Source organism: Cetorhinus maximus, chromosome 20 (assembly GCF_964194155.1).
Source record: "Cetorhinus maximus chromosome 20, sCetMax3.hap1.1, whole genome shotgun sequence".
Taxonomy (NCBI): domain Eukaryota; kingdom Metazoa; phylum Chordata; class Chondrichthyes; order Lamniformes; family Cetorhinidae; genus Cetorhinus; species Cetorhinus maximus.
The window spans coordinates 91070943-91095299 of record NC_135898.1 but is presented as its reverse complement, the minus strand read 5'-3'; the positions used below and the strand labels follow the sequence as shown (position 1 = coordinate 91095299).

General features: G+C 42.3%; 1 protein-coding gene across 1 annotated transcript in view; it reads right to left on the bottom strand.

The window, feature by feature from the left end:
* cfap58 (cilia and flagella associated protein 58) overlaps positions 1-23838 on the bottom strand; it is a 207392-nt gene extending 183554 nt beyond the window's left edge. The window contains exons 1-4 of the mRNA XM_078565296.1: positions 23787-23838; positions 19650-19931; positions 14649-14797; positions 5775-5931 (exon numbers count right to left, since the gene is read on the bottom strand). Coding sequence (XP_078421422.1) covers positions 5775-5931; positions 14649-14797; positions 19650-19931; positions 23787-23792 — 594 coding nt within the window. The 5' untranslated portion in view covers positions 23793-23838. The remainder of the gene's footprint in view (positions 1-5774; positions 5932-14648; positions 14798-19649; positions 19932-23786) is intronic.
* Between the last annotated feature and the right edge of the window lie 519 nt (positions 23839-24357).

The window sequence follows — 24357 nt, the reverse complement described above, 5'->3', positions numbered from 1 at the left end:
GCCTGCCCGCCAACCTTAAGGTTGGACGGACAGCATTGTTAAATAAGCTTGATTACTTTTCTAATGGCCTTAATAGGCCATTGACAGTTCGGCGGGCATACAGCCACCTCCGGTGCACACCCGCCAAATGAAAGATCGAAATGACGTCGGGATGTGTGCCTGGCGTCACCTCACATCATTTTACACTTCGGCGTGTTTGGCCCCGCCCCCGCAAGGACAATATTCTGGCCTTGGAAGACATCTATCTCGCCAGATGCACGCCACTTATATACAGCTGTAAAAGTGAACATTCTAATCTCTCATTGGCGGGGAACTAAATTTGGCGGTGGAACTTAATTGCGACGAGGTGACCTTTTAATGAGAACGTATGACACACTAATGCATCCAAAAGAGCTTCCCAACATTGTTCATTGGGAAGCTTGACCGCCCCCCTTAAAACCCCGAGAACAGATTTCCTACAGTTCATCTCGACGTCAGAAAACTGATTTTTGGCCTCACGCCAAATTAAGTTCCTCTGCCCACCACGCTTCCCGCTGTTGGCAGGACTGGAAGATTCTGCTCAGAAGGTCTACCTTTATCTCAACAAACAATTTAAATTGTTCATGGAGTTCAGATGAAAAGAAGCTAGAGGCAGTTTGTAAACATGGGGGTTTCTTGACGGACCCAGTAAGTCAGAAGACAGCACAAGCATTCCATTAAAGATATAGATTATACATGTGCATCACAGAAGCAAAGTAAAAACAAAATTCTGCGGATGCTGGAAATCTGAAATAAAGTGGAAAATGCTGGAAAAACTCAGCAGGTCTGGCAGCATCTGTCAAGCGAGAAACAGAGTTAATGTTTCCAGTCCTTATGACTCTTCTTCAGAGCTGAAGAGAGGTAGAAATGTGATGGGTTTTATGATGTTGACAAGACAGGGGCAGGTGGAGCAGGTGGAGCAAAGCAGAAAGTCAAGGATAGGTTGGAGGTTAGGAGAGATAAAATGACAAAGATGCCTTTGTCATTTTGGCTTTGTCTCTTTGTCATGTCTTTGACATCTTGTCATTTCCTGACCTTCTATTTTGCTCCAGCGACTCCACCATCACCCCACTGTTAACAGTATAAAACCCATCGCATTCCAACCTCTCTTCAGCTCTGAAAAAGAGTCATATGGACTCAAAACGTTAAAACAGGATCAAAGTGCTGTGATGAGGATGAAACATGATTAGTTTTCGTTTGTTTTGGAACATCCCAAAGCATGCCACGTTGCCATAGAGATGGGCTATGGGAGTTAGAAGGTTCTTCTGATAATTTATTTGGGTGCTTCTCAAAGAAGGGAGTTGCAGATTTGATCTTGTATAGGTTGCAGCTGACTTAGAGTTCATGTGAGGCACAAGGTACCTTTTTTACTTCAATGAGCTGCTCAGAGTCTGAGATTTTGTAATTAAATTTGATTAATTGTAAGCAACGAACTTTAACAGTTTGATCAGTTTGTTTGATAAGTGCTATCTTACCATCAAAGAACATTACCTTGTCAGGGTCTTTTCATTTTATTGCCCACTTTTACACAGTATACCAAATCTCTTGAATTAAGCTCTGTCTCAGAAAGTCTGATATGATGCCTCTGTGCTCTTTGGATTTTCTCCAAAACCTCAGTTTAGACAAAAGCTTGTTTCCCATTATGTAAAGCATTCAAATATGCAGAAAAAAATGGCACTGATTGTCGTACCTTCTAGAGCAGCAGTACTATCGCACAAAACAGAAGGTAATTTGGGATTTCGCCCATAGACGAATTGATAGGGACTACATCCTCCAACCATCTGGAGTGAATTCTTTGCATGAATTGCCCATGCCAGGGCAGTTGTCAACTTGCAGTCTGGTTAATCAGCTAAAATTTTATGCAGCAGTTCATCGATCACCGTATGATTCCTTTTACGAAGTATATTGCTGAAAGGACTTTCAGCTGCAGTATTCATGAGATGTTCATATTTTCGCACACGTCTCTGAATTCATCATTGGCAAAATCCCCTCCATTATCAGTCAGAAACCAGTGTCCCAAGTCCAATCCCTATCCACTTCTCTGTGAGTTTGTCTATAATTCTTTACCTGTACTGTGAATTATTATAGATAGATTAAATCTGGTCACTAGGTCTATAAAATGTAGGATGAAAGTATTTCTTTCTCTGTCCCATACAAGATCTATGCAACAGCTTAAAGTCATATACCAATGGAAGCTTACAATGGGACATGGTACCATCTTTCAATACTTTTTACAGACTTCACACTTCCAACTAATCTCTTCTATTCTCTTCATCAAATATACATAGGGACAAACATAGGACTTAGCAGCAGGAGTAGGCCATTCAGCCCTTTGAGCCTGCTCCACAATTTAATAAGATTACAAGTGAACTGGTTGTGGTCTCAACTCCACTTTGCCGTCTGCCCCCCATAACCCTTGACTTCCTTATCTATTAAAAATCTGTCTAACTCTGCATTGGATAAATCAATGGCCCAGCCTCCACTGCTCTCTAGGCAGAAGAATTCCACATACTAACAACCGTATGAGAGAAAAAAATCTCCTCATCTCCATCTTAAACGGTAGGCCTCTTATTCTTAAACTGTGTCCCCTGGTTCTAGTCTCTCCCACAGGTGGAAACATCCTCCCAGTATCTACCCTATCAAATCCCCTCAGGGTTTCATATGTTTCGATAAGATCACCTCGCATTCCTCTAAACTCCAATGGTATAGGCCCAACCTGTTCAACATTTCTTCATAAGATAAGTCACTCATCCCAGGAATGAATCAAGTGAATCTTCTCTGTACTTCTTCGAACACAATTATAACTTTTTCCAATAAGGAGACCAAACCTGTACACAGTATTCCAGATGTGGTCACACCAAGGCCCTGTACAGCTGCAGTAAAACTTCCTTACTTTTATATTCCATCCCCTTGTAATAAATGCCAATGTTCCATTTAAATAGCATACTGCTTTTCTATTCTTCCGGCCAAAGTGGACAAATTTACACCTGCATTTTTTAGCAGGATTTTTAATCTTTGACTAGTAGGGTGACAAAACTGTCTATGTAACTCTAAGACAATACATTTTTTTCTATCTCTCTGATTCATATCACCTGATGCCAGTAAGGCTTGTCTTACACTCTGATTTGTTAAGGGGATATAATAATATCCTGACTGGGTAAACTCCAGATCATCTGACTTTGCAAAAATAATTATCTTATCATGCTCCATATCGAGTTTCATTTCAGACTTTTTCATAGTTTACTCAACGGCATAGGTATCTCAATAAGGACTAGACCAGTACTTATAAAATGGATTACTCCAGCTATTTTACATGGGTTCACAACTCTCTCTAGTGACCTTAATGTGTTGCCCTTGTCAAACCCAAAGCAAGTAGTACTTTATATTCCTTAACCTTGCACTACTAATTGAATGAAGATAACATTTTAACCAATTTGTTCCATATTCTGCTGAAGCACAAGCAGTATCTAGTACCATACAGTTAAAAGAGGCTGTGGCTAACACATTCATCACAGGCCTAAAACTCCTTGTGGCCAGTATAATTTGTTCAGATTCATCATTATCTTCATCCCCTTCCTCAGAATTCTCTTTATTATATGTCATTTTGAGGACTCTTCCACTTCGCTTTGGTCTGTTTATCACATAATAATACTTCAAATCACACCTGAAGTGCATATTAACCATTCCTTAGGGGTTCATGAACTTCATTCACCCACTATTTTTGTTCTAACTTTGTCTTCTGTGGTAATAGCCAGATCTGATAAAAGTGCTTTCATCCTCATTCTGCCTGTCTCTAATCCTTCCATTGTACTGACACCTAACTCCAGCATCTCAATTATTTCAAAATCTGACAACCATTGAGCATTCTATTCTTTGTGTTACTGTGGGATCTCTCAGACGTTCCATGAAGACTGAAGGAAGTGATTGTTTCCCAAGGAATTTTTAAGGCAGCAGACATCTGATCCAACAGGGTTTCTTGCTCCGAGAACCAAACACCAGTTAGAACCAGCTGGTTGTGCTTATGAGACACCTCAACACAAGCCAGTAATTTAAATGCTAGCACCAATCTAGGAATCCCCAAGTTGAATATCGTCAATCTTTTACACAATTTGTTACAAGTCCATGGTATATTCTTCCATGGAATAATGATCTGTTTTCCAAAACCTATGAAATTCTGACAATGCCTCAAAGGTACTTAACAGATCATTTTTCTTGAAGATTTTATTCAAGAACTGTAATAGGTCAGAACCTTCATCACCATCCAACTGAAGGGCTTCAGATTTTACTTCCTATCAGAAGTAACAATGCCAAGGCCATACCTTGTTTTCCACCTTCATAGGAAGGTCACTAGTGTCCACACATCCATTTCATTCTTCTACTGGTCATATGGTTCAGACTCCGAGAACATCAGTCACACCCCAACACTTTACACTTGCTTTCTGCCATTTTCCACAATGCTCTAGGATTTTTGTTTTCTGTCTGAAAATGATTTTATTAGTTTCCAACTTTTATCTTTCAGCAATCATTCTGAACGAGCATATTCCAGAGCCAGATGGTAAAGAATAGAACCGGAGCCAAACATTTACTTGCAGAGCTACGTATTACAAAAATGCACCTCCTAACCTAACAACCGCAGTGTTACGGACAGGACGGTGGGGGTTGATTTTTCCTCTCGCCACCCATCTGTAAACAGAAAGGCGTGTTTTGATTTGCTTCCCCCTATATAAGCAGAGGTGTATTTCCAAACCCCTCACCTCCACAAGGCAATATCACTGGTTCCACCAACCAATTTTAGGGGGGTTCATGTCACATGACACCCACCTCTCCACTTTGGCTTTGTGTATCCCTTTGTCTGGGTCCCTGGGTTAATGTTCCAACCAATAAGTCTTAAAGGGAGGTTGCGGGTTCCCTTGTCCCAACAGACAAATTGGCTCTGGCTGGCCATGAAATGTAGATGGCCTCTTGTATATGTATTTCCCTGTGAATTTGGTCTCTGCGGTCCTCAGGGGTCATTAGGGTCTCTTCAGAGGTAACGAGGTGCAAATTTCTTCAATACTGCCAAATTGCCCCTTTTGTTCAGGGTCACAGATAGACTTCAGCCATTTCAAAAAAAATTTCCAGTTTTTAAAATTTTAGAAATTAGCCATGAGGAAATCTATATATGTATATGTATATACACTTTATAAAAATATATAATGTGGGGTCTTAGCCCCCTGACACACAGTCTGTTCCTATTTATAGAGGAATAAATGAATCCCCAGTGAATGTCCAGCACCTGCATACAATTAAATACAATCTTCAATTAACATTGTCCCAAGCAATGCCTTGAATAAAGGGCTACCCTTGGAATATTTCAGCACACTGCACCTTGGAGGGACATGAAGTGATTCGCAATACAATGATCTTCTGTATTACTGTGATTACCTGGCAAATGGAGGTTGAAATTCTGTGGGGGGGGTCCACTGGTCTTCCACCATAACTCCGCCAGGATCTGATAAGACCCTAGCAGAAATTCAGTCCTGCTGCACAGGATTAAGTAAAGGGCACTTTTAAGATGATGAGACTCTATGATGAGAGATGAAATGCTACCACGTAATAACATTCCTGCGTTTTCTCTCACTAGAGGGTAAATGAAGGAATAACTGAATCTCATTTGTCAAAATATCATTACTGGCAGGCTGAGACAAAAGAACCAAAGACATATGCAACATCACATCTGCCATTATCTCTAATGGGGAATGCAGACTTTTACCAACCTGGGATACGTTTTGATCGGCTTCGTCTTTAAGATGTTCATACTCTTGCTCATTGGCTGCCATCTCCGTCACTTTATTGCGTAAGGTGACAACCTCTTTGAGTAGCTCATCTCTATCTTTGGTCAGCTGCTCTTGGATTTTCAGCATATCATTAACACTGTACAACACAAAACACAAAGTGTTTCATTGCATTTCTCAGGGGGCAGAAGAACATATTTCAGATTTGTCAGAGCTTAAATATTTTCCAAACTACAATACAAAAGCTGACTTCACTCATTCTAAATTAATAAAGAGAGAGGCTGCTAGAAAGACAATTCTACAAATGTGCACTCCCAACACAGAGCCTCAAACTCCTACTTGACAACCAATAACTGAAAATCATTGACAGTGTCGAATGACCAGAAATTAATGGGGAACCAGCGAGCCACTTATTGATATGATCTCAGCAGGCAAGGTTCCCTGCTGTGAGCACAATTTTGTTAATTCAGCCCATAGATGGCACGACTAAGAAGAAGACAACAACATTTAGGTCTAATTACCCTCTCAACCTCCCCTCCACCCTCTTCAAACAGTAACTGGGTAAAATAATGAGGAAGCTCAATCTGGGACTGGTGAAATCATTTATTGGAGCATGGGCCAAAGCATCCTGAAGTGATGGGACTCGAACTTGATCTCCTAACTTTCACTTAGGGCAGAATTTTACAGTCGGCGTGCGGGCACGCGCCCAACACACCTGAGCGTAAAATGACGCGTGATGATGTCGGGCATGCGTCCCAACGTCACTGTGTACTCTCGCGTGATATTTTGTTCGGCCGGCGCACGCCCGCCGATAATTAAAAGGCCTATTAAACCCATTAACAAGCTAATTAAATTCAAACTTACGCTACCCGTCCAACCTTACGGTTGGCGGGGCAGGCGAAAAGGCCACAAACGGCCTTTACATTTTTTAGGAAACCTCATCCACGAGCGGGATGAGGTTTCCTAAAGCAAATATGCATTAGATAAAAAACTTTATTTTGGAATTAAAAACATGTCCCATCTCACGTGACAGAGTCTTTCGCGCGCATGTGCGAACAGCGCGCCAGGCCGGCTCTCCCTCCTCCCCCCCTGCCCGCACGGGTAGCACTGAGCACCGCCGCTCACGATCCACCCAGGGCGGGTCTTAATTGGCCCGCCCACTTGAAATCGCGGTGCGGGGGCCGATCGCGGGCAGCGGTCGGCTTCCCAACCACCCCCAGCCGCTCCCGCCGAGCCCACCCGACGAGGGAAAAATTCCAGCCTTAGTTTCCTTGAATTGGTCAATTGGAAATGAATCAGAATGTCGGGCGTCAGCATTCAGGCCTTCCAGGCATAGTACACCAAGGGGCTGGAAACTGTGTAGAACCCCTCGGCTGTAGGCCTGACATGGAATGTTGCGAATATTAAGAGTGCTGAAATTGGCACCTCAGAGTAGAACATGCTGTGTGGAGAAAAGGTGAATTCTATTGCAGTTTTTGTAACATTCAATTTAAAATGTTTTGTAATGTACTTCGACAAATTTTATGAACAAAGTATGTTTTTGAAAGAAAAAGACAGCATTTGCTCCAGTCTCAGACCCCCCTCAACCCTCACAGTGTGAGAAGATGTCATAGCTGTTCCAGCTGGAGCGCTGTGAAAAAGCTGTGTAATGAATATTCCCACATTGTGATGAGGCTTGAAGATGGATGAGACTGGGGGAAAAGCTTGCCACCAAACTATTCTAATTAACTTCTAAAGCTGGTTCAGGAACAAAATGGCAGGAGCTTGGGAACTGGCTTTGATAGTAGAAGGTGTTTGCATTTTGAAGCGAAACAAATGTAAGGTTCATACAAAAGCAAAATACTGCCAATGCTGGAAATCTGAAACTAACATGGGGTGCGAGAACCAGGAGATAATATCAGAGAAGAATACCAAAGTGCACAGAATACTGGGAGATAGCGCTAGAGTAGGGAACAGTAAGTTAATAGGTAGAGTCAGAGTAAAAGAAAAAATAATAGATCTAAATCAGGGTTACTGTGCACATAAGTGAATGCACAGAGTGTGATAAGTAAGATTGCTGAATTACAGGCACAGATTGCCATGTGGAAAAATGATATTATAGCCATAATGGAGTCCTGACTCAAAGGAGGGCAGGACTCGGCATTAAATATTCCTGGATACAAGTTGTTCAGGAAAGATAGGAAAGGAAGAAAAGGAGGAAGGCGGTATTGATTAAGGAGAATATTGCAATGCGGGAGAAACAGGATGTCCCTGAGCGATCAAGGACAGAATCTATTAGGAGCAAAAAAGTTGTAATTGCATTGCCTGGTGTGGTCTATAGGCCACCAACTAGTGGGAAGGATGTAGAGGAACAAATTTGCAAGAAAATTACGGAGCGGTGCAAAAATTATAGAGTACTTATAATGGGGAATTTAATTATCCAAATATAGACTGAGATGGTAGTAGTGTAAAGGGCAGAGATGGGGCAAGAGTTCCTAAAGTGTGTTCAAGAAATTTTTTTTTTAGCAGAATGGTTCCAGTCCAATGAGGAAGGAGGCACTGCTGGATCTGGTCCTTGGGAATGAGGTGGGCCAAGTAGATCAAGTGTCAGTCGGAGAACATTTAGGGAATATTCATCATTGTGGCATAAAGTTTAGGGTGACTATTGAAAAGGACAAAGAACAGCCCAGAGTGAAAAAATAAACTGGAGAAAGACAACTTCAATGGGGTAAGAACAGGATCTGGGCCAAATATATTGGAGCCAAAGGTTGGCAGGTAAAACGGTAGCTGAACAATGGGCTACCTTCAAAGAAGAGATAATTCGGACACAGTCAAGGTACATTCCCTCGAAAGGGAAACGTAGGGCAAAAAAATCCAGAGATCCCTGGATGACAAAGGAGATAGAAATTAAGATAAATGAGAAAAAGTGTGCTTATGACAGGTGTCAGCTAAAAAATATAATTGAAAACCAAGCTGAATATTGAAAGTTCAGAGATGAAGAAACAAATAGAAGACGCAAAGAGGGAGCATGAAAAGAGACTGGCAGCTAACATAAAAAGGAATCCCAATGTCTTCTATAGGCATATCAATAGTAAAAAGGAGAAATAGGGCTGATTAGGGACCAAATAGGGGATTTTCCCAGGGGGCAGAGGGCATAGCTGAATTTTTAAATGCCTACTTTGCATCTGCCTTTACCATGGAAGAAGATGCTACCCAGGCTGTTACGAAAGCCAACTTATCTTCTTGTCGAGAGCAGAGGACGGGAACTCCAAGCCTCGACAGACCTCGGAGCTTCCACACATGCATGGACCAGGAGAGGGCTGCGCACGCGCAATTCAGCATTTTAAGTTCTTCAGGCCGAGGATGGGCCCAGCGCGCCTGCACTGGGGAAAATGGCGCGAAAACCCGGGTCGTGAAACTAGTGCAGGGAGCGCCATTGCAGACAAGAGTTTCAGGCAGGGTACAGGGAAAGGGGAGAGGGAGAGGTCCAAATTTAAAAGTGGAGTGGGAGAGGTCCCAAAAGACGAGTCCCAGACAGGGAACAGAGACAGGGGACAGAGATAGATCCCAGTTAAGTTAGGAAGAAAGAGGAACAGATCGAGAGGCGAAAGCAGAAACAGACCGGCAGTTGACGGACTTTAAAGTTTAGAGGGCTCAGGAGAAGCCCTGGCAATCAAAGCGGGCTCAGGTGTGACTCCGTGCTGCAGACCGTTGGGGTGAAGGTAGTAGTAGTATTCTGTAGTAGCCTTTGGAGCAGTAGTATTCTGCTCATCACAGCCAAAGAGCTGAAGTTGTGCTTGTGAGTTAGTGCTTGAATGCAGACTCGGGAATCCAGGGGAACGGATTCTCAGAAGAGGGGAGTGAAACTCTGTGAGGTGGGACGGCGTTGACACCATCCGGGTTGGAGCAACCTTTGGAGAGCATTCCAAGGTGAGGAATGGAATCCCTCATGAAAGAGACAGAGTTTCAATGAGATTGGTTGATTCACAGTGTTTACTAACTTCTGGATGGGTTGTTGAGAAATCTGTGGACTCTGTCTTGGTCGTATCTGCCATTGATTGTGCAGTGTGGTGTGTTCGACCAAAGTTTGCCTGTTAATTCACATGTACCTCATTTTAACCATCAACGCTGAAGTATAAGTACAAGAGAGGTGTTGTAAATTGTTTAATCTTTCTAACCTTGCACGATAGAGCTTATTTTTATTTGTTCAAAGACTGTGGGGTCTTGTGGCTTTATTCACTTAGTATCACAAACTTTGTCTATTTTAAACAAAACAATATTGGTCCCTAACCAGATCTTACCAAAAACTTAGGGGCCTGGTCCAAATCATAACAAGGCTATGGCAAAAGAGGAGGTAATTCAGACACTAGAAGCGTTTAAAATTGAAAAGTAGGAGGTATTGGATAGGTTATCTGTACTTAAAGTTCATAAGGCACTGGGCCCAGATGAGATGCACCCAAGGATACTGAGGGATGTGAGAGTGGAAATTGCAGAGGCGCTAGCCATAATTTTTCAGTCTTTCTTGGACTCAGGGGTGATCCTGGAGGACTGGAGAATTGCAAATTTTACACCCTTGTTCAAAAAAGGGTGTGAAGATAAGGCCAGCAGCTACAGGGCAGTCAGTATAACTTTGGCGGTGGGGAAACTTCTGGGAACAATAACTTGGGACAAAATTAATAGTCACATGGACAAATGCGGGTTAATTAAGGAAAAATCATGTTCAACTAACTTGCTGGAGTTTTTTAAAGAGGTAACAGAAGGGATTAATGAGGGCAATGCTGTTAATGTGATGTACATCAACAAAAGGCGTTTGATACAGTGTCACACAACAGACTTGCGAGCAAAGTTATAGCACATGGAATAGAAGGGATTTGGCTGAGCAACATGAAACAAAGGGTAGTGGTTAATGGGTGTTTTTTTGGACTAGAGGAAGGTTTGTAATGAAGTTCCTCAGAGGTCAGTGTTGGGACCCTTGCTTTTCCTGATATATATTAATGACCTAGACTTTGGTAAACAGGGCACAATTTCAAAATTTGCAGATGATACAAAACTTGGAAGTATTGTGAACTGTGAGGAGGAGAGTGTAGAACTTCAAACGATCATAGGCCAGCTGGTGCAATGAACGACAGGTAGCAGATGAAGTTCAATGCAGAGAAATGTGAAGTGATTCATTTTTGTAGGAAGAATACAGAGGGACAATATAAAATAAAGAGTACAACTCTAAAGGGGGTGTAGGAGCAGATGGACCTGGGTGTATCTGTGCATAAATCATTAAAGATGGCAGGACAGGTTGAGAGAGCAATTAGTAAAGCATACAGTATCCTGGACTTTATTAATAGGGGCATAGAATACAAGAGCAAGGAGGTTATGTTAAACTTGTATAAGTCTCTAGTTTGGCCTCAGCTGGAATACTATATCCACTTTAGGAAGGATGTGAAGGCGTTAGGGAGGGTGCAGAAAAGATTCATGGGGATGGTTCCAAGGATGAAGATAGCTTGGAGAATTTAGGACTGTTTTCCTTGGAGAAAAGAAGGCTGGGAGTAGATTTGATAGAGGTATTCAAAATCACGAGGGGTCTAGACAGAGTCGATAGAGAGCAACTGTTCCCACTCGTGAAAGGATCAAGAATGAGAGGGAACAGATTTAAAGTAATTAGCAAAAGAAGCAATAGTGATATGAGGAAAACTATTTCACGCAGCGATTGTATCAGGGTCTGGAATGCACTGCCTGAGAGTGTGGTGGCGGCAGGCTCAATTGAAGCATTCAAAAGGGAATTAGACTGTTATCTGAAAAAGAAAAATGTGCAGGGTTAAGGGAAGGAGGCAGGGGAGTGGCACTAGATGAGTTGTTCATTCGGAGAGCCGGTGCAGACACGATGGGCCAAATGGCCTCCTTCTGCGCAATTCTGTAACAATTCTGTGATTCTGTGAAAATAGAAAATGCTGGAAATACTCAGCAAGTCTGGCAGCATCTGTGGAGAGAGAAACAGAGTTAATACTTCAGATCAACAACCTTTCATCAGAACTGGAAAAAGTTAGAAACGGAATAGATTTTAAGCAAGTGAAAGGAGGAAGTGTAGAAAGAACAAAGGCAAGGTTTGTGAAAGGGTGAAAGACAGGAGAAGTAAAGAAACAAAAGATATGTCTAGAGGAGGTGTGAATGGCAGCTGCCATCCGAAAGCAAAAGGAAAGTAAATTCACCGCTGTCAGTGTCATTTTATCCGATAGTCAATACTGCGCCAAAACAACAAAATAGGACTCTAACCTCTTTCAGTGTCCAAGTCCAAGTAAAGAATGTGTAATAGCATAGAACAACATCAGTAGCCTACAGAATTATAAATATGGTGACCAGATACCCAGGCACAAATATCCCATTCTTTCTTCCCTTAATAACCATAGGAGGGTGTTGCAAAGATGTATTGAGTATCTTCTGTCTTTGCCCAACTTATTGCAGTTTTATCCCTTTGTGCTCTCCAAAATATAGTGTTCAATTAACATACAGCAGCCATCACTAGGCAGTTAGAGCTATTTAGCTGACATGTTCCTCCAGCATAGCTCAAGATTAGGGAAAGCTTAATTGTCTCAGCACAAAAGTAACAGTTCCCCATAATTATTTTAAACTGAGTTCTTGCTCAAATTGTGTCCCTAAGTGGTGTAAGTTCATGCATGTAAGTTCAGATAGCTTTGAGCCAGCTCTTGAAAGTATCAAGGAACTCTGATATCCAAACATAGTTTTTCATAGAATCATAGAATCATATAGCACAGAAGGAGGCCATTCAGCCCATCATGCCTGTACTGGCTCTTTGATAGGGCAATCCAACCAGTTCCACTTCCCTGCTCTTTCCCCATAGTCCTGTACATTCTTCCCTTCAAGTATTCATCCAACTCCCTATTGAAAGTCACTAATGAATCTGCTAGCACCACTGTATCCTGGCAGTGCATTCCAAATTAAAACAACTCGCTACACACTTTCTTTACCCCCTCATGTTGCCTCAGGTTGTCCACCTTCAATCTGCATCCTCTGGTTACTGGCCCTCCTGCCACTGGAAACAGTTTCTCCTTATTTACTCTATCAACACCTGTCCCTATCAAATCTCCATCTAACCCTCTAAAGATGTCTCTCCACATAACTGAAGTTCCTTATCCCTGGTACTCTTCTAGTCCAGTCTCTTCTGCATCCTCTCTAAGGCCTTGACATCATTCCTAAAGTATGGCGCCCAAAACTGAATATTCCAGATGAGGCCTAACCAGTGTTTTATTAAGATTTTATCAAATAATTTTATCTAAGTGCATCTAAATTCAATGGCTGTCTCCAAAGATGGCAATGTAGAAGCAAAGCTGATGACAGCTATTCAAGCACATGCATTTTTATTAGCACTTCCCTACCCTATTGGGAGATTTGCATTATAGCTGTAAATAAATAAGTCAGTGTTCTCTGAAAAGCAAAACTTCTAATCAGTGCATCTTTCCTTGGCATTCCAGTTACAAGCATTTGTGTCTTCCTTAGTTTTCTCCTGATTGAAAAATTTCTTTCTATCTTCCCTAGTTCTCATTTTTAAAAAATGCCATTTACTCTCATTTCTCAACATTGACAATGATTTACTGGTGTCCTTTCTCCCTTTCTCAAGCACCTTAAATTTTGAGGTCTCAAACTGGAAATTTCAGACTTCAGGCTTCTTCACTTTGGCACACAAGCCTTGCAGTTATTAGTAACTGTTTTAAATTGAATTATTTCCAAGGTTCAGGCTTCAAAGTGAGTTAAAATCATCCAGCTCTTATCACTCTGTATCCTAATGCACTCAATGCCAGAGATCAGGTGGCAAAGGAATTCTGGCTGCTTGGATATTCAGGTACTCCCTGTTTTTTTCCGAAGGTTCTAAGATTCACATTTCTGTTAATAGCTCAACTTCTGCAAACCTACAGTTTCAACATTCATCTTATCCTTTATTTTCAGCAAGCACGCACTAAAGCCTCCACCTTCTCTTTTCCATTTTTCTTATTAAGGTTTTAACAGAGTATAACCTTATCAAATTATTTCATAATAAAGCAAGCATTTAATGAAACAGACTTCAATGTATTAGTACACATAGTATATAATTAGTTCTATCTTTCATGAGCATAAAATATATTATAATCTGCGAACTCTGCTTGAACTGTATGAGTCAGCATCTATGGCCTCTTTCACCTGCTTAGCTACACACACACACACACACAAACATTTTAACGGTGACAAATTGACATTTTCAGTGAAGCTAACCATCATACTTTGCAGTCCAGCCTTGACATTAATGTTTCTTGAGAGGAATATTATGGAATGATTAACATAGATAGACCATAAAAACCTTCTAAACTGAACGTGCCCTCCATAATCAGATTGTCAGCCAACAGGCTCTGAGACAACACATCACAGGACTGGATAATTGAAGGTATCACATCAGCAATTTTCCAGGTAAGTCACCCACTGCCTGCAAGACGCAGACTGTTATTGGCTTTGGAAAGTTCAATCCAAAATGGCTACTTGGATTAGGTCAACTACACCCAAGCAAGAGTAAGTGGGGCTAATTCTGACTTTGGCAGATAGTGAAAAACAGGCGACAGCAGATCAGCCATCCGTTATGCACCTCTCCCGGCTTCTATTGTTGTCAACGTTAATGGAAGTAAAAATCAGGAGAGTGTGTAACGGATAGCTAATTCACTATCACCCAGTTTACACTATAGTCCAAAATCAAAATTATCTCAGTATGATAAATGCGATTTCTCTAGTTAGTAGTCAAGGCTGTCACTCACCCCATGCTAACAGCTTGTGACCAGGCATATACAATAACATTCCAGTAAAGACATTACCATTAAAAAAATTTTTTAAATTCAATCAACCAACCTGCTTTCCTGGCCCAAAGAAAGTCCAGCACCTTGCTCCACCAACCTAGTTAGGTTACTAATTTCCTGCTTTAGAGTGCGAATGGTCTCCTTTCCTCGTTTTTCTTGTTCAAGAGCTGAATCGACCATTTTCCAAGCTTTTTCAATCTCCTTTTTATTTTAATAAAAACATGTGAAACAGAATTAGCTGGACTGTATCAATATGGCCTCGAGATCAATGGAATATGAATTCTTCTGGTCATTACAGATAATGTAAATTGTTTCTGAAAATTACCTCCATTTGATACTTTTAGCAAAATTGTAAACGTATTCCTTCAGAAAATCGCATTCCACAACCAGAAAGAAATGGAGGAAAGGCCTTGAAGGAAGTGATGAATAATCTTATCACCTCCTCGTAAATCACCGAATACACCCTTTCTCTCAACCCTGAATGTCTCATTTATGTGTGATCCTAGTTTGGCAGCCTAGTGAACCTAACTCTGAAAGACAAGGTGTACGTGTAGTCATTGGACTTGTAAATTAGAGGCCTGGACTAGGAATTCAAAGGGTTCAAATCTCTCTAAATCAGGTTGAGAATTTGAACTCACTTTACAAAATCTGGAAATTAAAAAGCTGGTACGAGTTAAAATGACCATGCTTACAATGTTATCAAAACTCAACTGATTAGGGAAGGAAACCTGCTGTCCTTACTCAATCTGACCTATATGTGACTCAAGTGCCTTGCTAACTATTGTTGGCACTTAACTGTCTTCTGATGTGGCCTAGCAAGCCACTCAGTTGCATTCAGGGCACCTCGTGATGGGCAATAAATCCCACCATTGCCAGCAGCGCCTAAGGCTTGAAGCTGAATAGAAGAAAGGTTCCACCAACTGACTCAACCTTGTGAACAACAACAGGGGAAATACAAAATATTCTACAGATGGCAGCCCACACAAATATGATAACAGGCTCCAACAGCAGAGATATTTGGAACAAAGTTGTCAGCTATCTGCTACTAGTTTTGCTGAAATGACAGAATGTAGCAACAAACTTGTACATTTACCAAGTACATATTCAAGTTCAATGATGAATATTTCTCTCTGAAATATGTCTGTGACACTACATCTCCAAGTTAAGTGATGTAGGGATTCCATTTTTGGCTCTTTTAAGATTTCCAGGAGGATCACAGTTAGATTAAAAAAATTGCACTGCAGTGAAAGTCACCAATCACAAACATAAGATAACTAAGAAGCAAGCTACGTAGCTGCCAAGTTCTATAACTGGGCTGAGGAATTCTAGTCCCCAGCTATGACAAAATCAATACCAGTATTAAGGACAAGGTCAGAAAGCTGACTAGTTGCAGTTTGCTCATCTTCAACTCAGCCAGCTTACCTGCCCTGCAATTTGTACAAGAAGCTTCTACATTGCTCTCTCCTGCTGTGACAGTCTTGTGGTACAGGAAAGAAAAGATGGTGCATATTTTGAGGCTTAGTTCTTTATTTTCATTTTGTGACTTATCATATTGATAAAGGACCATCCAATGACAGAAGACTCATTATTTTCCAATGTCGAAAACATGAAGACACAATTGAAAGGAAAAGAGAATATCAGCCAAAACTATGTAGTATACGTGAAAAAAGGTTATGCAGAGACTTTGCAAAGCAGAAGTCAGGCCGCCCTTTGGAGTATTGTGTGCAGTTTTGATTACAAAACTTCAAAAGCCTTCATAGCTGCATGGGTGAGATTAAACAAAACAGCAACAGGAATGATTCAAAGTTGCAGGGAGGTAAGTTTCAAAGAAAAGAGATGCTTAAACTGTTTAGTTTCAAGAGAAAGATAAATGGGGACCTCAGTGAGGTCTATAAAATATTCAATAATATAACTTAGGTGAACACAGAATATAACCGCATAAGGCAGAGAACGTACAAGTAAATTCATAAAAGTTTAATTTAAAACAGATCAGAGATAAAAAAAAATCCAAAGGGAAATGCAAATTTCAAATAACCTAATGGAGTTCAAAATGCAATTGGATGTTATGTGGATGAGTTGAAGGAATAGACAAATGAGCTTGATGGACCTCATTTCTCCTCCTCAACTTTTTCTTATGCTTCTAAAAGGGATTGAAGAAACTATTTTTACATTTGCTGATAAAACAAAAATATTCATAGATGTGACTCTCGTGAAAAGCAAATTCTTCCTGATATCTAACGTAACTATTTTGTATTTCATACTCATGTCCCTTAGTTTACCTATCCTCTCCTGTTCAGATAATCTACTGGAACGGAATCTATTTGCTTCATCATTTTAGCATCTGTAATCATATTTTGATGTTTTTCCAATTTAGAGTCCGAGGTCCGGTTTTGGTCCTTACAATCAGCAGGAGGTACTGGGGCTCTGGAGAATGCAGAGAGAAGGGTAAATAGAATAATTCCCAGGCTTAGAACTCCTAGTTATTAGAATAGGCTCAATCAAATAGGGGCCATTTGCCATTCCTTCTGCAACACCCTGGTCCCCTACTCAATCATCCTCAACACCTCGTCCCCTTCCCAAGGCTCCTTTGCATGCAATTAAAGGTGGTGTAGCACCTGCCCTTTTACCTCCTCTTTCTTCATCATCCAAGACCCCAAACACTCCTTCCAGGTGAGGTGAAGTAGCAATTTACTTTTACTTCTTTCAATTTAGTCTACTGTATTCGCTGCTCACAATATGGCCTCCTCTACACTGAGCAGACCAGAGGCAGATTGGGTGACTGCTTTGCAGAACATCTCTGCTCAGTCCACAAGCATGACCCTGAGCTTCCAGTTGCTTGCCATTTTAATTCACCACCTTGCTCCCACGTTCACATTTCTGTCCTCGGTCTGCTGCAGTGTTCTAGCGAAACTCAACACGAGCAGCACTTCATCAACACTTTATAGCCTTCTGGACTCAACATTAAATTCAACAATTTCAGACCATGAATTCTGTCCCCCCTTTTGATTTTTTTTTTTTGCATTGTGCCTGTTTGAATCTTGTTTTTCGTGTTTTTGCTTTTGGACAACACTGTTCATTACTCCCTTTGCCTTTTGTTCCATTACATCTTTGTCACGTAAACTCTCCTGCCTTCCACCCTATCCCAGACCTTCCCTTTTATTCTTCCTCCCTCTCCACTTTTTCGACAGCATAAAACCCATCAGAATTCCATCTTCCTTCAGTTCTGAAGAAGAGTCATATTCGACTCGAAACATTAACTCTGTTTCTCTCTCCACAGATGCTGCCAAACCTGCTGAGTATTTCCAGCAAGTTCTGTTTCTATTTTAATCAAACAGGGCTTATTTAACTGGAAAAACATCAAAATATGATTAAAGATGCTAAAGTGATGAAGCAAATAGATTCTGTTCCAGTAGATTATCTGAACAGGAGGGGATAGGTAAACTAAGGGACATGAGTATGAAATACAAAATAGTTATGTTAGATATCAGGAAGAATTTGCTTTTCACAAGAGTCATTGACTTCGGGAAGCCACCAAAGCATGTGTTATGTATGTGGGTTTCTGCAGTAATTTAAAAATAGCTGAACAAGTTCCCGAAAGGAAAGGATACATTGAATTACAGAAGATAGATAAGGGGGAGCATTAGTTATAGCATCAGTTATTGCAGTTTCCTTGAGTTTATTTCATTGCCTTTGAGAGTCAGAGACAAATTGCCCAGTGTGTTTTTTTCCCTAAATCAACCTCAGGATTTTTATCTGGCATTTTTTCCTCTACAGGAGATTAAGTAACTGGGGAAGATGATGTATATTGGTTCATACATACATACGAACAAGGAGCGGGAGTAGGCCTGCTCCGCCATTTAATAAGATCATGGCTGATCTGATAGTAACCTCAAATCTGCATCCCGCCTACCCCAATAACCTACCACCTCCTTGCTTACCAAGAATCTATCCACCTCTGCCTCAAAAATATTCAAAGGGTCTGCTTCCTCTGCTTTTTTCAGGAAGAGAGTTCCAAAGACTCACGACCCTCAGAGAAAAAAATTTCGCCACATCTCCATTTTAAATGGGCAACCCCTTATTTTAAAACAGTGACCCCCATCTGGATGGGACAAGCTTGAAGGACCAGGTGGTCCTTTAAGTCCTTTTTCATATGATGATCAGAGAACCATGGACACTGACTGGAAATATTTAAAATATTTTGCTACTCGAGTCAGGAAATGCTGCTGGTGTTCCAGATGCTAGCTGCTTGCCCCACAGGATGGATTCAAGTGACCGGCAGCAACAGTGAAAGTGACCCACACATGAATAAGACTGCTTTGTTCGATGGCTTCAAGTTTCTGGCTGTGGACCTTTACGTCAGTAGTGATTCCACACAGCCCAACAATGTAGAAAACACAAAGTTGGACATACTGGCAAACTGAGAGAGAATAACAGCCCAGCACATGCAGAGCCCCCACCAATACTTCACCAGGAGATCTACTAGAAAAATCCAGTTCAAGTGGATCCCAGCCCCTCTGGAGATACTTGCAGTGGCTCATTTATATTAATAACAATGCCTCTAAAGGTAATGCTGCAAAATAAACAGAGCGTTTGAATAAACTAAAGGACAAAATGACGCTCTTCCTTACTAATCACAATTGCCTTTTTAATTAGTGACACCAGCTCATCATTATTTATTCATGTAAAAACACTGCAAACTAAATTAAGCTTTCTAGATATCTCCCTCTCCACCTGCAAAGCATAAGTTACTTTGAAGAGTACACCTACTGCATAGCTGGTTGCATGGTTAAACACTGGACCTTAGTGTGCACTAGGTGGAACCAGGAGGAATAAGTGATGATAAACTTGTATTTTAAATTTGAAATGCTTTGAGTATTTACTGATTTACTGATCTTTGAAACAGTTTGCGTATTGGTTTGTTTGTGCACCTGTCTTACTTCTAAATTGTGAAATTTCGAGATAGGTTTACTGAGAAATGGCAGAGACCACACTCTGCATTTCACAGGCAAATCAGTACAGCCCAACTCCACCAGAGAATTGTCACAAACCTCACCTGCTTTAAGGAATCTATAGTTGACTGATCATCTTGCGAGAGCTTCAGCGCAGTTGTCACCTTTGTTGAATTTGCAACAATCTCAGCATTTAGGTCCTTGCATTTTGCCATCAGGCGCTTCTCATTTTCGTGGGATTTCTTGAGGGCCCGATGCAGCTTTTCATACTCAATGCGAAATTTCTCCAGTCCCTTGTCTCCCGTAAGTTCAGCAAGGACTTCTTGGAAGTCCCGCTCCAGCGCCTCAAAGGCATGGTCCTCCAAAATTACTTTCTCTGACTTATCCTGCAAAAGAAAATGGAGAAGTAGGGGCGGGGGGCGGATAAATTAGTCACAGGTACACGAATGTCTAAAACCAGAAAAAAAATCTTCCATTTTAATCTCTTCTCATCAGAAGCACATCTAGTTGTCCCTTGGAATGCTCTAATATTATTTGCCTCAATGCCTTCCTTGGGAGCTTGCTTCATAAACTGATGGGTGTAAAGTTCCATTGTAAAAAAGTAAGTGGAGATGATCTCCAGTTAGAAAGTGCTACAAATAAGCCAACTAGCTTGGTGCACTCGAAAAATGTATGTAGATAACTTTGTTTTACTTCTCTTTGCAGGTATTTAGGAAACTTCTCCCTTTTAAGTATATTTTGTATCCCCTTTCCTGGTCCAATTTTCTTGGCATTTATTTCGAGAGAACTAGAATATAAAAGCAGGGGTGTGCTGCTGAGGCTTTATAAGGCTCTGGTCAGACCACATTTAGAATATTGTGAGCAATTTTGGGCCCCGTATCTCAGGAAGGATGTGCTGGCCCTGGAGAGGGTCCAGAGGAGGTTCACGAGAATGATCCCAGGAATGAAAGGCTTAACATATGAGGAATGTTTGAGGACTCTGGGTCTATACTCGATGGAGTTTAGAAGGATGAGGGGGGATCTGATTGAAACTTACAGAATACTGAAAGGCCTGGATAGAGTGGACGTGGGGAAGATGTTTCCATTAGTAGGAGAGACTAGGACCCAAGGGCACAGCCTCAGAGTAAAGGGAAGACCTTTTAGAACAGAGATGAGGAGAAACTTCTTTAGCCAGAGAGTGATGAATCTATGGAATTCATTGCCGCAGAAGGCTGTGGAGGCTAGGTCATTGAGTGTATTTAAGACCGAGATAGATTGGTAAGGGATCAAAGGTTACGGGGAGAAGGCAGGAGAATGGGGTTGAGAAACTTATCAGCCATGATTGAATGGCAGAGCAGACTCGATGGACCGAATGGCCTAATTTCTGCTCCTATGTCTTATGGTCTAACATCTAAATTGGGTAAGAAAGAACATAAAAGTTATGTTTTTGTGGTCATTCTGCTGACCGATACGCCAAAGAAACCCATCATCAATACCCCATAGTCTCCAAACAAAAGTGAGAAATATATATTTGAAATGAGACACATGCCACTTAATACATGCAGAGAATTTATGAACAAGTCAACGAAAGCCCTGGCTTAGGGGTCTCTTATATACAAATGGGTATCGTTGAGATTTGACCTGCTAAAACCATGTCATTCGTCAATACAAGGCATCAGGGAGCTAGGGTCATCTATCCATCAGTATACTGGAGCCAAGTATGAAAACTACCAGTTTGCTGTAATTCCTGGTAGCAGGAGATTAAAATTGAGTGAAATCGCTACAGCAACATGGTAATGCAACACCTGAACAAGGTAAATTGAATGAATCTGAACCACAACTAATGATTGAACAGCAAACACTGAATCATTGGTGAGGCCTCGACAGGTAGATAACCAGAGCATTAGAATGATCACATTCCTATCACTCGACTCTAGATAACATTACAAGGCAGAGCCCCAACTGTTAGGTAGGCTGGCCAAATCAGACAATCGTCAAGATGTGCTAGTGCTCGATGCTGGTCCACTATGCAGTTTTAACTGCAATGATAATAAACATAAGTGTAAGCGGCACTGCTGTGCAACACTTGGCCATTTATAAACTTTGGCTCTTCTCAACCTGAGCCGAAAGTTTTGGTTCAGCGGAGTGTAGTCCTACATGGAGAAAGTGTACTTTGTGTTTGTGTTCTCTAGTTGTGTGCATTTCTCCATAGACTGGATGATGATGGAGAGGCACCAATCAGAGAAAAACATAAAGGGTCACACCAGGTGACGTTTCTAGGCAACCCCAACTCAAAAAAAACAAAGTAAAGCAAGATTGAATTTATATAGCGCCTTCCACAACCTTGGGCTTTCCCAAAGCGGTTTCCGGCCAATGAAGTATGTTTTGAAGTGTAATCGTAGTTGTAATCACAGAATTACAGAATCACACAGTGCAGAAGAGGCCCTTCGGCCCACCGAGTCTGCACCAATACATGAGAAACACCTGACCTACCTACCTAATCCCATTTACCAGCACTTGGCCCATAGCCTTGAACGTTATGACGTGCCAAGTGCTCATCCAAGTACTTTTTAAAGGAAGTGAGACAACCCGCCTCCACCACCCTCCCAGGCAGTGCATTCCAGACCGTCACCACCCTCTGGGTAAAAAAGTTTTTCCTCACATCCCCCCTAAACCTCCTGCCCCTCACCTTGAACTTATGTCCCTTTGTGACTGACCCTTCAACTAAGGGGAACAGCTGCTCCCTATCCACCCTGTCCATGACCCTCATAATCTTGTACACCTCGATCAGGTCACCCCTCAGTCTTCTCTGCTCCAACGAAAACAACCCAAGTCTATCCAACCTCTCTTCATAACTTAAATGTTTCATCCCAGGCAACATCCTGGTGAATCTCCTCTGCACCCTCTCCAGTGCAATCACATCCTTCCTATAATATGGCAACTAGAACTGCACACAGTACTCCAGCTGTGGCCTCACCAAGGTTCTACACAACTCCAGCATGACCTCCCTACTTTTGTAATCTATGCCTCGATTGATAAAGGCAAGTGTCCCATATGCCTTTTTCACCACCCCACTAACATGCCCCTCCACCTTCAGAGATCTATGGAAACACACGCCAAAGTCCTTTGTTCCTCAGAACTTCCTAGTGCCATGCCGTTCATTGAATACTTCCTTGTCAAATTATTCCTTCCAAAGTGTATCACCTCACACTTTTCAGGGTTAAATTCCATCTGCCACTTGTCTGCCCATTTGACCATCCCGTCTATATCTTCCTGTAGCCCAAGACACTCAACCTCACTGTTAACCACCGGCCAATCTTTGTGTCATCCACAAACTTACTAATCCTACCCCCCACATAGTCATCTATGTCGTTTATATAAATGACAAATAATAGGGGACCGAGCACAGATCCCTGTGGTACACCACTGGACACTGGCTTCCAGTCACTAAAGCATCCTTCTGTCATCACCCTCTGCCTCCCACAACTAAGCTAATTTTGAATCCACCTTATCAAATTACCCTTTATCCCATGTGCGTTTGCCTTCTTTATAAGTCTCCCATGTGGGACCTTGTCAAAGGCTTTGCTGAAATCCATATAAACTACATCAACTGCACTACCCTCATCTACACACCTGGTCACCTCCTCAAAAAATTCAATCAAATTTGTTAGGTAATATAGGAGCCGAGGCAGCCCACTTGCACACAGCAAGCTCCCACGACCAGCAATCTAGCAGTGATAAGGTAATCTGCTTTCATGACATTGCTTGAGGAATAAATATTGGCCATGACACCAGGGATAACTCCCCGATCTTCTTCATAATAGTGCCGCGGGAGCTCTCGCATCCAGCTGAGACTCGGTTTAACATCTCAACCGAAAGACAGCACTCCTGGCAATGTGGCACTCCACTGGAAGGGGGGGGGGGGGGGTGGGAGCATCACACCAGGCTTTTGCCCTCAAACCCTGGAGTGGGACCTGAACCTGCCAGCGCTCTGACTCAGAGGCAAAGGTGCTATCCCACCCCAGCCCTAATGAGGTTTGAAAACAAGGGCGAGGATGCCACCTGGGTGGGCTGGGTGCGCTCGAGGGAGGGTGGCATCGATGGAACCCGGCCAGAGGAAGAGTGAACCCTTTCAGGGGAGGGAGGGAGGGAGGTAGGTTGGAGGAAGGGGGTGGTGTTAAGAGGCAGAGTGAGTGGGGGAGGGGGTAAGGGCAGGTTTGCTCCTGTGCCGAGGGATCCGGGCGACCCAGCCATGCACTTACCGCCATGGTGGTTGCTGAGGGTCAGGCAGAGGGAGGGAGGGAGTGCGTGAGGATGAGGGGGAGAGTGGGAGAGGGAGAGAGGGAGGGAGGGAGGTGGGGAGTCTTCCCCGGTGTCTGACGCAGCCCCGCCGCCGGATCCGCCGTCTCGGTCCCCGCTGTCCAGCCGCTCACTCGCTCCACACCCCCACCCCACCGCAGCTCCCCGCGTCCTCCCGGTCTCCCAGCAACCACGCAGCCCTGCGTCACGGCGTGCGTCACTGCGTGAGTGCGTGCGTCCCCCTGGCCCCGCCCCCTCCCTCACTCAGCATAACTTTATGGGGCAACTTGGAGAAGTCAGGCAGAAGAAGTTCCCGTTCGTTGTTGGGAGCCCAAATATAATTAAAGAAAATTCACATGAATGAGAAATAAATTTGTCTAATTCAAAACCTTTTTTAAAAAAAAAAACTGGTTGTCAATTCACTGTGAACCCACACTGCTGGACAATTTAATCACCACAATTCCTTAGCAATATTGCAAAGGAATGTTTGTTATCACAGAATCTTAACGGCACAGAAGGAGGCCATTCGGCCCG